The following is a 15,514-nucleotide window of genomic DNA, read 5'->3' on the forward strand; positions in this document are numbered from 1 at the left end:
CTAAAGATCATGAAAGCAAAATCATGTCAGGACTGAAATCAAGGCTATCTGACTCACTTTAACTATGATGTGAGCATGTGAGGTTCCCTGTCCTCTAGGCCACTGGCTGGAGCCTCAGCTTCCTGATGGAACGTATCTCTACTGGTAAGCAAGCACTTTCTTCTCTTCAAACTCCAATCTGCCTATCCTCTATACATTAGAAATGGCCAGTAGTGGCTGAGGGCTTAGTAGTCTAGTATTTGCCTAGAATAATCATGGTCCTCTGTGCATGCCCTAGCACCACCACCAACAAGAAAAGAAATGGCTAACAGATTATTCCTTGATTCCTGACAGAACTAGCAGTTAGTAAATCTCTCCCATGTTGTGTGATGTTTTGATTGTGTTCTGACAAATAAAGCTTGCTAAGAGTCAGAGAAGCAGCCACCAGTCACCTCCCACCTCTACCATTCCTCCCTCGAAAAGACTGAGACCCTCTCTCCGTCCGCCTTACTACTTCCTGTCTCCTCTGCCTATAGTCCTCTAAAACTCTACAGTTAATTTAGGTCAGCTAGTGGCTAGCTCTGCCCTCTGACTCCAAGCAAACTTTTTGTCAGGACACAAAATACCATACAACTCTCTCACACACAAAAATGATTTAGCAATGGAACTAGCACTATTATTTGGTGTTATTATTTTAAATTTCAGACTTATAGCCTGAAGCAATTTTGTACCCAAGCTAAACAATTTGGTCCAGTGTCTACATACATGTGTGTTTTCAGCTCCATGATACTAAGAAAGAATTGTTGTTAATAGCATGTTGATTACTAAAACTCTTGAGATGAATTCACACCTAAACATTCAGGTGGGGGGTCTGGAGAAATGGCTCAGTGGTTAAGAGCATTTGCTACTCTGGCAGAGGACCTGAGTTCAGTTCTCAGCACCCACATCAGACAGCTAACAACTGCCTATAACTCCAGCACCAGGGGATATGATGCCCTCTTCTGACCTCAACAGGGCGCTACACTTATCTGCACAAACCAACTCACAGATAGCACACATACACATAAAAATAAAACCCATGTAGGTTACTGAATTTTTCCTGAGAGGAAAAACTATTCTCTGAGAGTGCTTCAGATAATAACTAATTTCATAGGAATCTACACAAGTGTCATCTCCAAAGCAGGGATATAAAATATAGGGTTAAATACTTACCATACAAATTTACATAATGTAAGATGCTTTTAGAGCCTGGATAAATTAATGTTTCTTGAATATTTTTGGGATATGCAACTTTTAATTAAAGGAGAAAATTAGTATAAAATGCACAAGGTAAGTACACAATCAATGATACCCATTGCTGTTATGAGTCTTTGGTACATGAGACTTTCAAGACAGCTGTCAACTGGACACGTGTTCTTTAGAATACACTTAGGTAAACACTAAATACAATCCCTTAAGGAAAGAATTGGCTGTCTTGTTCAATGGATTTTTGTAGTGGGTAGCCATTCCAGCTTGGTTCTGGAAGTTCCAACCCCCATTGAGACTCTGGCAACTGTCACGCCTACGAGGCGGGGCGAGGGGAGGCGCCTGGGGACCCGAGAGCTGGATGGGCCAGTGCTCTCTCTCGGTGCCGGGACGCTGACCGGTGGAGATTGACTGTGCAGAGCTCTGGAGAACACCGCTGGACTGCGTTACACCTTCCCCAGACCCTGAGACCTACCCATTACTTAATTTGTGAGTTACGCCATTAAATAAATATCCTTTTAACTACGTGGAGTGGCCAAAATAATTTCTCCAATATCTGGCGCCCAACATGGGGCTCGAACCCACGACCCTGAGATTAAGAGTCTCATGTTCTACCGACTGAGCTAGCCGGGCTTCACTCTGGAGAGTTAGTGTTCTATCCATTAAATATTCATATTTATTATCAATAAAATCAATTTTGGGTACAAGCCAAACTTCCAGAACCAAGCTGGAATGGCTACCCACTACAGATTTTATGTAGCACCCTGGCTACGTAGAACCGCCACTTTACCTCCCTGGAAAAGGCATAGAGCATCCAAAGGCTCACGCTTAAGAAGCTCTGGACCCACTTGCAAGTTCAGAGCAAAATTGGAGATGCTGTTCTCTTACGCCAGACAAGGAATTCCTTCTTTGGAGAAACTCTTGGAAGAATTCAAATCATGCCCAAATCATGATCAAGATTATGAATTTAAGGAAATCAAGGTTAAAAAGTGTTAATGAATTCCTAGGTGAGACAAGACAATATGACAGCCATGGATTCTAAGATGGATCTACAAACCCAGATTTAACTGAGCCTAGCCAAAATTAAAGTTAGGGCTTAGTAGGCAGTAGGTGGAGAATTACATGGTCTTAGTAGATATGCCATGAGCAGAAAGATGAAGCAGTCAATCCAGGTATCCTATAACAGTCTTATTTTTCTCAGTTTAATTTTTTGGGAGGTTTTGCTTTTCATTTGTTTTGATGGCTGCTACACTAGGTGTAATTTGTTACAGAGAGTAAAATTATCAAAAAAAGGTCCGTGAAATACAAAGCATTTGATAAAGGTTTAGAAGTAAGTGTAGGAATTTGACCTTGAGACAGAAGCAAAAATATTTCAGGGAGAGGGAGATTAAGTTATAAGTGCTTGGGACACAATCAAGAGGACTGGTATTCAGATCAATAGCACCTGGGTTGGCATGTCAGCTTGCCCATAATTCCAGCCTCAGAAAGTAGAGACAGAGGACCCTGAGTAAGCTGGCTAGCAAGACTAGCCTTGTTACTGAGTGCTGGATTTGACTGAGATACCATGCTGCAAAGAATAAGTTGGAGAGTGATGAAGAAAGATTTTCAACATTGATCTATGTCTCCTTATGTATGCAAACACACATATCAAAACATACTATATACACACATGCACTCCACACATACACATGAAAAAAATTAAAGTAAATAAATAAATATGAAGGGCAGAAGAAAAGCAAAAAAAGGTAAGGTTAGGGGAAAATTGAAGCCAGACTGGGAAGGTCTTAACTCTCAGGCAAAAAAATCTGGACTGTGTCTGTAACCAAGGAAGAATGACTAAAAGTGTCTGAAATTCCACTGATAGGCACATAAAGTAGATCAAGAGAGACTGGAATGACAGACTGGACAGAGTTAAGAACTGAAACAATGGGCCAGTGAGATGGTTTAGCAGGTAAAAACACTTAACCACCCAGCCAGATGACCTGAGTTCCCCTGAAGGGCCGACATGGTAGAAGGAGAGAGCCAACTCCACAGAGTTGTTCTCCAACTTCCACATGTGCCCCATACACATACACACATGCACACATAAAATAAGTCAGTTAGAATTTAGTTAAAAAAAAAAAGAACTGAAGCAGTAAGCAGCATCTAATTCCAGTTTCCTGGCCTCTATCATTTTTTCACTGATTTTTGTTTTTTAGTTTTTAAGTGGATGGCCATGTTACCTGAGCAAAAGTCCAAAACCTAACCTACATAAACACACATCAGCTTGATAATACAGTTTAAATTCCTTTCTGTGTGATTCCTGTTCCATTAACTCTGGCCAATCTGTTCTAGAAGCAAGGATCATTGTTGGACGTGGTGGCGCATGTCTTTAGTCCCAGTACTTGGGAGGCAGAGGCAGGTAGATCTCTGAATTTGGGGTCAGGCTGGTCTACAGATCTATTCTAGGTCAACCCCAGTGCTCAGACAGATCCATGCTCATTTAACGTCTCCTTCCTTCTCTCCGGTTACCAGCTAGCTCTGTGGGGCTCATCCAGGTCTCCTGCTCTATAGTTTGCTGTTTGAACTTTAGGTTCTATTTATTTACATTTTATCACCTTCCTGGAAGGGACCACTGTTTAAACATCCACCTACTTCACTGGAAGAACAGACATCACTGTCTGTAGTCTTTGGGCTGACAGCACGACACAGAGACTTATTAATTATGAAAGCTTGGCTTTAGCTTAAGCTTGTCTCAACTAGCTCTTATAACTTAAATTATCCCATTCATATTAATCTATGTTCTGCTGTGTGGCATTATTTTTCTTCCATCTCTCACCTGTTTCCTCTCCATGTCCAGCTGGCAAATCATGCACCTAGATTCCCCCTCTCAGTCTCTTTCTCTCTCTCTCTGCCCAGAAGTCCTGCCTATTCTCTCCTGCCTAGCTACTGGCTATTTAACTCTTTATTAAGCCAAATCAGAAGGCACCTTAGGCAGAGACACATCTTTACACAACTATCATCTGCTGGGGCGTCTAGGACTGATGAATGGTGGAGCTATCTCTGCAGGGAGAAAAGGAGCTATAGGTCTCGAAGCTCCTGCTCTTGCCGATCTTTCTTTCCTTCCTTTGGGACTAAAGAGTCAAAACAATCAGGTAATAAACACAGTTCTCCCTGTCACCTTTCAGGACCAAAGCCATACACAGAACAATCCATGTGAACCAGGAAATCACTGAACAAAACCACCTATCTAATATGCCCTAAAACCCATGAGTTTGGGATTGACTTGAGTTAAAAAGAAGCATGATCCTGGACAAGATAGCTTAGAGCAAACTTCACTACGGGCCTCTGCACGGGGAAAACAATCTGAATAACTTGATCCACTTAACTGGAAGAGGGGTTTGTTCTGAGGAAAAGGAATAAATAAGGACAAAGGGTAAAAAAATCTTCAAGGTAACTTTTGGAACCAGATATATTTCCAAGAGGAAATACAAACAGTCAGAAAGAACTAACATTACCGCCAGGGCACTGGGGTTCTGAGGGCAGAGCACAAATGCTAGCTAACCCAAGACACGGAACAAAGAGGACACACCGAGAAAGCCTGGGGAGTGAGCTCCTGAGACCGCGCTTGCCTATTCCCAAGGTCCTTACTGACTCTGAAGGTTGACTCTAGCTGTCACTTTCTGTGAGACATCCGCATGAGCTGGGACGTGTACGAGGACAAAATGAAGCTGGGAACAGCGGAGGGAAAGCTAATGCCAAGGAGGAGGCTGCAAAATGAGACAAAAGACCTGAAACCTAACATGAAATGTTCTTCATTCTAATTAGAGTATCATCAGGGAGGGGTTTTCTTCCTATGTTTTATCCAAACTATTAATGCTGGAAACCCTGAGTGTGTCTGGGTCAATGAAACATGTTTTTGATAATCACCGTTAAAACTCATCAATCTGCAGTGAAACAACTCTTCCAACTCAGAAAAGGCAAACTTCGATCAGGTAGGAATGTGAAGACACAATGAGAGTCAGTTTCCCAGAGACATTTCCAGGAGGGAAGATTGCACTAGTTATTCTCAAAGTTCCTAAAGTCCAGAGCAATGCAAGTGCTTAGAGTGCAAGCAACCACTCAAAAGCAATGAAATGGTGTTCTCCGCACTCACCTATGTGTGCAAGCAACCACTCAAAAGCAATGGTGTTCTCCGCACTCACCTATGTATGCAACCATCAGTTTGCTCCCCTCTCAAGAGACATCTTGTCCCGGTGAGGGTCCCCCTACCAGACACCATCTCCTTCCTTCCCCCACAGAGCCAGTGATGTGGAAGTTCTGAGTCCTGAGCCCATCTCATCTCAAGTCTACAGTTTGTTCTCTGCTGTGGACATAGCCATGTCATCCCGAACCTCTATCCCTTTGCCTTTTTACATATAAAATGTATTTCTAGTCCTCTCCTACGGTGCATGGCCGGTGCTACCATAACCCCTCCTAGTTCACTCTCACTGAATGAAAGGCGCAGGGCATCTCTGCAGATTGACTGTTAAGACAAATTGTAAACTTTCTACTCTTACACAACTCTAAAGGACTTAAGTAATTTCAGGTTTATTTATTATTCTGATGGTGTATTACATGCTCTTCCTTTCATCAGTAAGTCCCCATGTCTCCCACACCATGCACATACCTTTTAAATAAAGCTCAAAGTTAACAAAGGTTCCCCACTCTTTTCCTCACCTACTGTTTCCCAACCCATAGAGCCACAGTATCCAACACTGTCATTATTGTTATCAAAATTTGGCAGTGGTCCCAGAACTTAACAATTACAGTGATACTTTCATAATGGCTAAAATCCTTACTTCTTTTTTTGTGTTAACCTTTCTGCCATGACTCAACAACCCCACTCTGTAATAAATAATTTCCTCTTCTACTTCTATACTAATTCCCTCCTTATAGGTGACCAAGTCTCAGTGGCCTTCTTCTCCAAGTCGGAACCCGGTCTTCCCAGCAGTGTGGCCAGAGCTGAGCTCTAGCTGTGCTCTCCTGAATTACAGCACTATGCAGGACTGATAGCACCAATGAATTATATCTGCACAAGTACCCACTCTCTATTGAGTGCTTCTACATTCATTCTTCTCTCAAAAACCCAGGTTAGAATGACTGTTCTTCCCATTTTCTAGTTGAGAAAACCACAATTCACCAAGGACAGGATGGATGACTTACTCAGAACCAAGCAGATTATTTAAATATTAAATAATAAAGTTAAGACTCAAACTTGGAATTTCTACATCTAAGCCAACTTTTTGCAGACACAGTTCTAAGAGTATAATTAATCAACCAAGTGACCCCCGTATCTCTGATGGAAGTCTGCGGTGGTTGTTCTAGGCCCTAGATATCGCTTCAGCCCCTTGTCCACTCCACATCACTGTTTTTACTATTTCCCACTCTAAGGAGCAAGCCTATCTCACCCATTTGTTTACAGTTTCAGTGCCATGCTCTCTGTTCTGCTGAAACTGTCCATTTAGTGCGACCTGTTGGCCCACCCATCAGGTAGCCATGGATACAACCAGGGACATATAAACATTACCAATTATGGTATTTTAAAAATAAATTCCTCCTGTCCTTGATCTGAAATAATGACAGAAAAGAGCTGTCAAAGCCACTAAGAGCATTGCTCACCTCAATTTAGGGTTTCCAAACAGGAGTTAGCTTACCAAGCTGTAAGTGGGTATCAAGGACACATTTGTTTACCTATGGTCCCAAAAGTGTAAGATGAACTGTGAGTAGTTTTTAATTAACTTCTTGTCACTAGCAACAGTCCCAGCTCTACACAGCAAGGTTAATCCAGGTAAGAGACTCCTAAATGAAGCATTCTATGATAAGGAGGATGAACAGCTAGTCAACTGCATATGTGCTCTGGGAAAGTAGAAGCTGGCTACATATCACTTACCGGTTTATCCTTGATGGTGGGGCTGGACACACACAGGTACAGTTTCCCATCCTCTTCTAGGCAGGCATCTATCAAAGCTTGCACTGAGCTCTCTTCCTGGAACAGCAGGAAGGCATAGCCTTGGGGAGAACAAAACAAAGGATGGAAGAAATCAGTACTTCAACCTCAAAACAATAGTGAAAATACTATCTATAGCAGGTTGGGGGGGGGGTCACTCCTGCAATCCCAGTGCTCAGGAGGCTGAGGCAGGAGGCTTTGCCATGTGTGCTAACCTGAGCTACACAAGGAGTTACAGACTAGTTGGGGCTACAGATTAAGAAACCTTTTGCTGCATTGTTAATAAATTCTGAATAAACCCTGGATATTCAAATGGGGCAAATGGACGGAGACCCCCTTGTGCTAGGCACTAAGTCTGGCGCACACAAATTAAACCACACGCTACTGTGATGGTTCTAACAGCGCTTTGTTTAACTCTCATAACTACTCAAGGAAGCAAGTTCAAACACCTCTGTAGAATTTCCACAAAATAGGTCTTGACATCACTAATGAAGACAGGTAGACTCTGAATGATGCAAGCTACAAATAGCCAGAAAATAAGCATCATTTGCATCCATCAAGCAAGAGCCTTCACTCATGCACAGCAGGGATGGGTCCTGAAAATACTGTGCTAAGTGAAAGGAGCCAGAAGAGGCAAATCAAGACAACAAACAAACAAAACAAAAAAATAAAAACAGATTAATGGCCACCTGTAACTAGACGGCAGGGGGAATACAGTTTCTTTTTGAGATAAAGATTTTTTTCTAAAATTGATCCTAGTGACTGATGGTTGTACAAGTCTGTGAATATACAGAAAACTATTGAATAACACACATTAAATTGATGAACTGTATACTATTTGAATTATACTTCCTCAAAGCTGCTTTTTATGTGTATTCACATGTCACTGCTACTGTTTCCCCAAGGAATTACAATCTCCAAATGTCATTTTTTTCTGTTTAAAATTTTTAAAGATTTTTTAATTCCTTCTTTGTAAACTCCGTATTTGTATACAATGTGTTTTAATGGTAGTTGCCTGCCTCTCCTCCCTTCCTTCCCTTCTTCCTCTTCCTCCTCTTCTTTTACATAACCCACTGAGTCCAGTTAGGCCTACCCATATGTGTACAAGTGTGAGGTCATCCACTGAAGCAGGACAAAATAGCAGTGGCTATCCTCCTGAAGAAACCTGAATTTCCACCCCCAGCTAGGGGTGGGACTTTGTGAGATCCTCCCTAGTCTGTGCTGGAATTTGGACTGGCTTATCAAGGTGTGCAGGTAACCAAAGCTGTGTCGAGTTCCTGAGCACAATGGCCACGTCCTATCCCAACAGACAGCAGTTCACAGTGCTCCTCTCCAGCCTTTGGCGTTTACATTCTTTCTGGATGGGTGTTCTCTGAGCCCTGGGGTTGAGGGGGGATGATTTTGATATAGATGTCCCATCTACGGGGAGTAGTTACAGCCACTTACAATCTTCACTTTGACCAGCAGACATCAATATTAACTGGAGGGATTTCCATGAACACAGCTGGGGGGGCGGGGAGTTGTTTTGTTTTATTTGTTTTTTTTTTAAGTAGTGTATGTGATTTCCTTGTTGAGACAGAGTCTGACTATTTCAGGCTGGCCGAGAACTGGTTGTGTAACTCTGGTTAGCCTCAAACTGGACATCTTCCTGTTTCAGCTTCTGGAGAGTTGGGATGACAAGCATGGACCTTTACATCTTGCTTGCAACATAATTTTAAATTGACATATAATAATTATACAAATTTGTGGTACCACATGATGATAATTTGATGCATGAACACAATGCATAGTGACCCAATTCTGATAATTAGTGCCTCTCTCAAACATTTATTTTATTGTGCTAGGAGATCCAAATACTTCTCTTCCAGCTCCCTTTTCTTATTAAAGGAGAACTGCCTTTATGACCATCATGTCTATGGGTCACTGGAATGATGAAAAGTTCTGGATTAGGAGTCAGGAGGCCTGGATCGAGGTGTGAGTCCTAACATTTTCTAACAGTTAATAATGACCTGGATGAGACCATGCATGGACACAGGCTCTGTGCTTCCCACTCATTCCATCATTTCTGGCCTGTGAAGTAGGTACCTTTTTAAACTGTTTCACAGTTCAGTGAATTGTATGGACTGATTAAGTGGCTGGTGTGAGGTCATAAGTGGTGGAACCATGAACTTTAATAATAAACATTTCTGAGTCCCTTCATGTCTTTTTTCCCTAAACAATAGTGAAAACATTTGTCCTTTTCATCTTACAGTGATATTAACCCATGAGATAATATTTGTAAAGATGCCTTGTAAAAGGGACCACACAAGTGTTGACTTGGTTTCATGCATTTTTTATTATTTTGAATTATGTATGGGTATGTGTATCTGCATGTGAGTAGGTGCACATGAGTGCAGGGGCCTGAGGAGGCCAGGGGTGTTGGATTCCCTGAAGTGAGAGTTACAAGTGGTTGTGAGCCTCCTGATGTGGGTTCTGGGAATAGAGTTTGGGTCCTCTGAAAGAACAGCAAATGCTCTTAACCACTGAGCCACCTCTCCAGCCCCCATTTCTAATTATTTATGATGTGTTTAAAATTAAAGTTGAGCTCTTGTATATGGCCTCATAAAAATTAGAATCCAAATGAATGATATGTACTACTTTCTATTTGGCATTTACAAAGTTATTTGGTCAATAAATGGAAGTATTCTAGATATGGGGGAAAAAAAAGCCTTAGTTAAAATTACTTGATGGGCTGAATAAGTACCAAACAAAAAAGTGACTAGATACCTGCTTTCAAATATCATTACCTATTTCCACCAAGAGAGAATTGACAGATATGGTTTTATCTGCTGGTTTTAATACATACCCTTTAATAAAAGCCAATTATACCTATAAATATTGTTTCTGTAATCATAAGTTTGATGGCAGGTTCTATTAGTTTGAATTGTTTTGTTTTGTTTTAGCCAAAAACTCTCTCCATTATCTCTTATGCTCTGAGCCAATAACAGACACAAGTTCATAAAATGCCTCCAGTTTCAGTAATGGTGAATGAGGTGTGTGTGTGCGTGGGGGGGGGTGTTCTAAGCCATGGTGAACAACGGGAAGCCTCAGCTCAGAGCCAGTCTAAAGGATGAGAGGTGGGCCCTGGAGGAACTTGTGGCTACTGCCACTGTCAAGATCCTGGGTTACATACAGAGTAGTAAGAATGAAATTCCTAGCTTTCACTGGAAGAGTAGGGCTGGAACAGGGAAGGATCTTAGACAAACATGGACTGGCAGTGCAATTTCCTTAAGAAGAAAGAACAGGAAGGCATAGGACACAATTCCATTTTATTTGCCTAGGTTTTAGAAGGGTAAATTTAATTAAAAGGACTTTCTCTTTTAATGCCTGAGAACATACTAAGAATCACCTCTAAAATGTTCTTGGTTGCTTTTTAAACACAAAGCTTCCTAAGGTCTTAAATATGCTTTCATATTATAACTTTAAGTATTTGATCCCCATATAAATAACAATTATTACCAAGCTTACTATTGTGACTACCAGGCCTTGGGTGTTCAAAACATCCTAGGAACTTGGCTAAGTAGCATATTTGTTGGCTCATCTCATCTCACAGGCTTCATGGGGTAAATACAGTTGTCATGATCACTGTTTCACAGATGAGGAATTTACGGGCATTCTCAGATTCAAAGCTAGAGGCTGAATTGAGTTAAAACTTAAGCCAGCTCTGGAAACTCTCAGAGTTTGTTACCCATTATCACACTGTCTCATCTAAAAATAACAAGATAAAAATGTCACTAAGGACATTGTTACCCATTATCAACACTGTCTCATCTAAAAATAACAAGATAAAAATGTCACTAAGGACATGCCTTTAACATTTTTTTCTTTTACATGAGAATGAGCAGCAAAGTCCTGAGTCCTGTCACCTGGGAATCCTAGTGTTCACTGCTCTGGCCCAAAGTCAGAACAGGCTGCTTTAAGGCCAGCGGCTGCTACACAAGTTACAAAGAGCTATTTACTACTTGTTCACAGACAATGCCTTTACAGAGATGGAAGGAAATTATTTAATCTCTTTTTCAAGGAATTGATTTACATGGTGCTAGAGCTGAACTACATAGGAAAATAAACAACATAAACTCGCTAAGTCTCTAAGAAATATGAAGCTAAAAGATTCATATTGAATCTGCACAAAGGCCAGACTTGCTCCTCTCTAACATAATGCCTGCCCCTAGAACAGAACTCAAGCTCTGCTGAGGCTTCCTATTCCATGAGGACATCAAGGCCACCCCTTACAACAGGCATGTCCTTCTATCCATTTATGTAGTTAGTTGCTTTTGTGGATTTCTGGACAGATGTCACATACGAAGACCATGACAACCTTCAACAGCTCATCTCTTTTCTGACATTAGTAGGTCTGGAAATGGCCATCTTCTTCTGGGTCTCTCTCTTTCTGGTTCAGGGCAGCAGACTCCTTGGTCCTGAAGTCTTTAGTCTCTGCAGGCATTATGTACTATTTAATCTTGGCCTGGACTGCTTCTTTGGCTTGTTTCAGACTCCAGCTCTTTCACTGGGAATATCAGATAGCCTAGAGCAGCTGGTTGATATCCTCAGCAACTAACTGGCCATGGATGCCAGGCCTTGGTGGCCCAGGAAAACTTCCTAAATCCAAGCAATGGTCCCTTGTAGCAGCTGACCCACTGCCCATGACCTGTACCTGCCTTTAAAATGTTATTGGTGATTTACACGTTTCAAGTAATAGGCATAAATGAGAAAAAAAATCCCATGTATGGGGCTATGTCCTGGTTTGTATTCATAAAATGGTGGCCAACAAACATATAGGCTTCTGATCAAGTCAGAGCAACCCTGGAAAGATAGGCCCAAGCTGTGGGTAGGTGGGCAGAGAACTCTCATCTCACAAAATCCAAGCTCCCCAACCTCACACAACCTTCCTAGAGCAATTTGAAGGGCACCTCAGCCTGAGCTGCCTGTGTTCTGATTTCAAAGATTCTCTCTGACCTTGAATTTCAGGTCAGAAGACTTACCTGGTTTGCCTCAGGAGGTTTGTCTTTGGATTAATTTCAAGAGAACCAAAAATATCTAAGAGGTGCAAAGCATGATGGTAGGCATTGGTTCTACAAAGATGAACAGCAGCAAAGAAGGAGCCTGCCCTGGAGAAACTAAGATTTGCGTCATCGGTATAGAAGTATGTAAATAAATGACTATTAACATGGAAAGTGTGGTGCTGTAGGTATGTCCTACAGAACACCAGTAAGAAACACTGCAGTAGAGTTGTCCAAGCCAGAGAACTTAGAGAGTGGAAGCCAGAGCTAGCTGGAGAGGGCTATTTTTCCAAGAAGCAAGGCCATTCCAAGTTCGGGGAGGAGCAGGCCATGGCATGGACAGGCCACATTCAGACCCATGTGTAAAGGAGCAAGTGAGTCATGAGTGAGAACATGGAGTTGGAGCATGCCAATCATCCCACCTGTCCCTGACTGCTGCCTAGACCACTGAAGAACTAGGGCTCTCCTTTATCTTCCTGTTGGACACTGAAAACCTGAACTCCAAAATGATTTGAACTCTTACGTGCCCTAGGTACTGGAACTTATATTATACATTAATATGCAATGAGGTCATGGGGGCAAGCAGAGAACTCTCACCTAGAAACAGTATATTAGGGGATGGAGAGATGGCTCAGCAGGTAAGAGCACTTTCTGTTCTTCCAGAGGACTGGAGTTCTGTTCCCAGAACCTAGGGTGGCTCACAGTCACATGTAACTCCAGCTCCAGCAGATCCAATAACCTCCATAGGTACACACATGTGATATACGTACATACAAATTGAAAAAAAAACATTAAGTCCTTAAAAATAAGAAATAGTGCATTAAAAAGCTAAAGTATCAGTTTTAAAAACATTCTTAAAAACTGAACTTCGAGGTGGAGAGATGGCTCTGCGGTTAAGAGCACTGGCTGGCCGAGCGGTGGTGGCGCACGCCTTTAATCCCAGCACTCGGGAGGCAGAGCCAGGTGGATCTCTGTGAGTTCGAGGCCAGCCTGGGCTACCAAGTGAGTTCCAGGAAAGGCGCAAAGCTATGCAGAGAAACGCTGTCTCGAAAAACCAAAAAAAAAAAAAAAAAAAAAGAGCACTGGCTGATCTTCCAGAGGACCCAGGTTCAATTCCCAGCACCCACATGGCAGCTCACTCCAGTTCCAGGGGACCTGATACCCTCACACAGACATGCAGGCAAAACACCAATGCATGTAAAATAAAAATAAATAAATCATTAAAAAAAAAAAAACTAAACCTCAAAGAGAAGAGAGATTATTTTCAGTAAGGAAGAGCTGATAGAGAAATCACGTTCTGAACACAGCGGCAGACCTCATGCTCACACAGGGAAAACACCAGGAGGGCTCCAGGGGAAGAAATTAGCCCACACTCAATGAACACACGGCTCTGCAAATGGACTTGCTCACATTCTGGGATTCCTAAACATGCCCCTTGGAGTCAGAACCAGATTTCTTTGTCTATCTTCACTATCTAGAGCTGAAACACACATTAGCTCCAGCCCATTTGCTGCTTCCTACTACACCAATACCTGCTTCTCTGTGGGCTGGCTGTGAGTGGGAAAGGGCAGGAGTTGTTGGGAATGAACAAGAAAACAAGTTGACTGAGAAGCACCCCCAGAATGAAGACTGGCAACGTACTTTCTGCAGTCTGGGGCAGTGACCTGGAGAGTTAGGTTAAAGCTCTGTTTATGTAATCACGTGTGCTCTGTACAATGAGGGCCTTGTGAAGTCTGCCACTCTGTCTGTTCAAGTCACTGTCAGTTCTAGTAAAGTACCTGAGCAGGGAAAACTGCAACCAGGGAGTGCGGGAGAAACTGACCAAACCAGTTGGGTGATTTTGATTATTACTAAGTATTACATTTTTATGGAGTGCATGCTATTTCACACCTAACAATCCTTAGGCTTTTGTGCACGGCCTCATGGAATCTGGAAAACCTGAGGCACTAGCTCAGATGAGTCCGTGAGGTTCAGAGATTAAATTCCTTAGTGTTAAATGTCACCCAGCTAGGAACTTGTTGGCACCCCTCTCCTGAGTCCGGACGCCTGACGTTTGTCCTCTACTCGTTGCTCTTCCCTCATCCTCAGACAGCTGTCAGATGTTTTACCAGAGACACTTCCCTCAGTTGTGGTCTCAGGCCTAAGTCTAACACTCTAAATTCTTCTTTCCTCTGGAGTTTAATGTCCTCAGATTAGTTCTTGATTCTGCTGATGACACATTTTCTCTCTATGACAGTTTCTCCTCTTCAAGACACCTACTCTATTTGAGAGACAACCCAAGTTGACCAAGTTGACTGTCAGTGTTCACTAATTCTAATCAGTTTCTCATAGCTCTTTCCCTCCTCCTCCTCCTCTCCCCACGCGTATGTGCGTGTGCGTGTGCGTGTACACTTGCAAGCCAGAGGTCAACTTTGGGTGGCTTCTTCCTGGGCTGAAGTGTGCTGATTGGGCCAAGCAGACTGCCCAGCAAGCCCTAGGAATCCTGTCTCCACCTTTCCCGTGCCGGGATGACAAGCGTCTGCCGCCACGCCTGACCTTTTTATGTGGTTTCTGCAGACAGCTAACAGGTCTTCAGGCTTGCCCAGCAAGTACTTTAGCAACTGAGCCATTTCCCCAGCTCCAGTTTCCCATTTCCAGTCTTGTTACTCAATCTACTCTTTCTTGGTCACACTTTCAGCCTTGGTCCTATCTAAACCCTGTCAGTAAGTCCAGAAGAAGCTAAAACATCCTCTCTTCGTCACCTGCCAAATTTGCATTTCATTTCGGTTTCTGAAATGTGCTCTTTTCCAAACAAAGTCCTCAGTGGGCGTCCTTACAGTTTCCTGGATTAAGCACATGCCTGCCCTTTCCTAGCACCTCTGCCTGGGTACAGCGTGTACCACTGTGACCTGGTACACTGTCTCTCATTTCTGGAGTTGCTCAAGGTTGGTCCTGTGGCTTATCTGCTCCGAAAGCTGTTCTCCTTCCTGTACAGTTCCCCAAGCTATAAATGCTTCATGCAAACCAAATTCACAGCTCGACTTTAGTACAATGCTAAGAAGACAGGTGTTTAATAAAAACAGTCTAAGTGGAAATATACTATGATCTCGAACGTAAAAATAGAAGCTGCTCCATCTGTCTAAACAGGACAAGACAAAAACCATCTCAGTACAGTACAGTGCAATTTCCATGCTTTCACAAGAAAATCACTCCCTGGAATGAAAACTGCAAGTAGATAACATATTAAAATATATTCAAAATTCACCAGAGTGTTAGCACTATCAGCCAAGACCTACATTTATGA

The 15,514-nt window shown here is 42.5% G+C and overlaps 1 protein-coding gene across 10 annotated transcripts in view; it reads right to left on the reverse strand.

Annotated features, from left to right (window-relative positions):
* Positions 1–15,514, reverse strand: part of Cpeb3 (cytoplasmic polyadenylation element binding protein 3) — a 189,721-nt gene that overhangs the window by 40,845 nt on the left and 133,362 nt on the right. For all 10 annotated transcript variants that reach the window (XM_037206527.1, XM_028882888.2, XM_028882885.2 and 7 more), the window contains one exon: positions 7,136–7,254. In XM_037206527.1, the coding sequence (XP_037062422.1) occupies positions 7,136–7,254 (119 nt within the window). The remainder of the gene's footprint in view (positions 1–7,135; positions 7,255–15,514) is intronic.

Source organism: Peromyscus leucopus, chromosome 1, assembly GCF_004664715.2.
Source record: "Peromyscus leucopus breed LL Stock chromosome 1, UCI_PerLeu_2.1, whole genome shotgun sequence".
In the NCBI taxonomy this organism is placed as follows: domain Eukaryota; kingdom Metazoa; phylum Chordata; class Mammalia; order Rodentia; family Cricetidae; genus Peromyscus; species Peromyscus leucopus.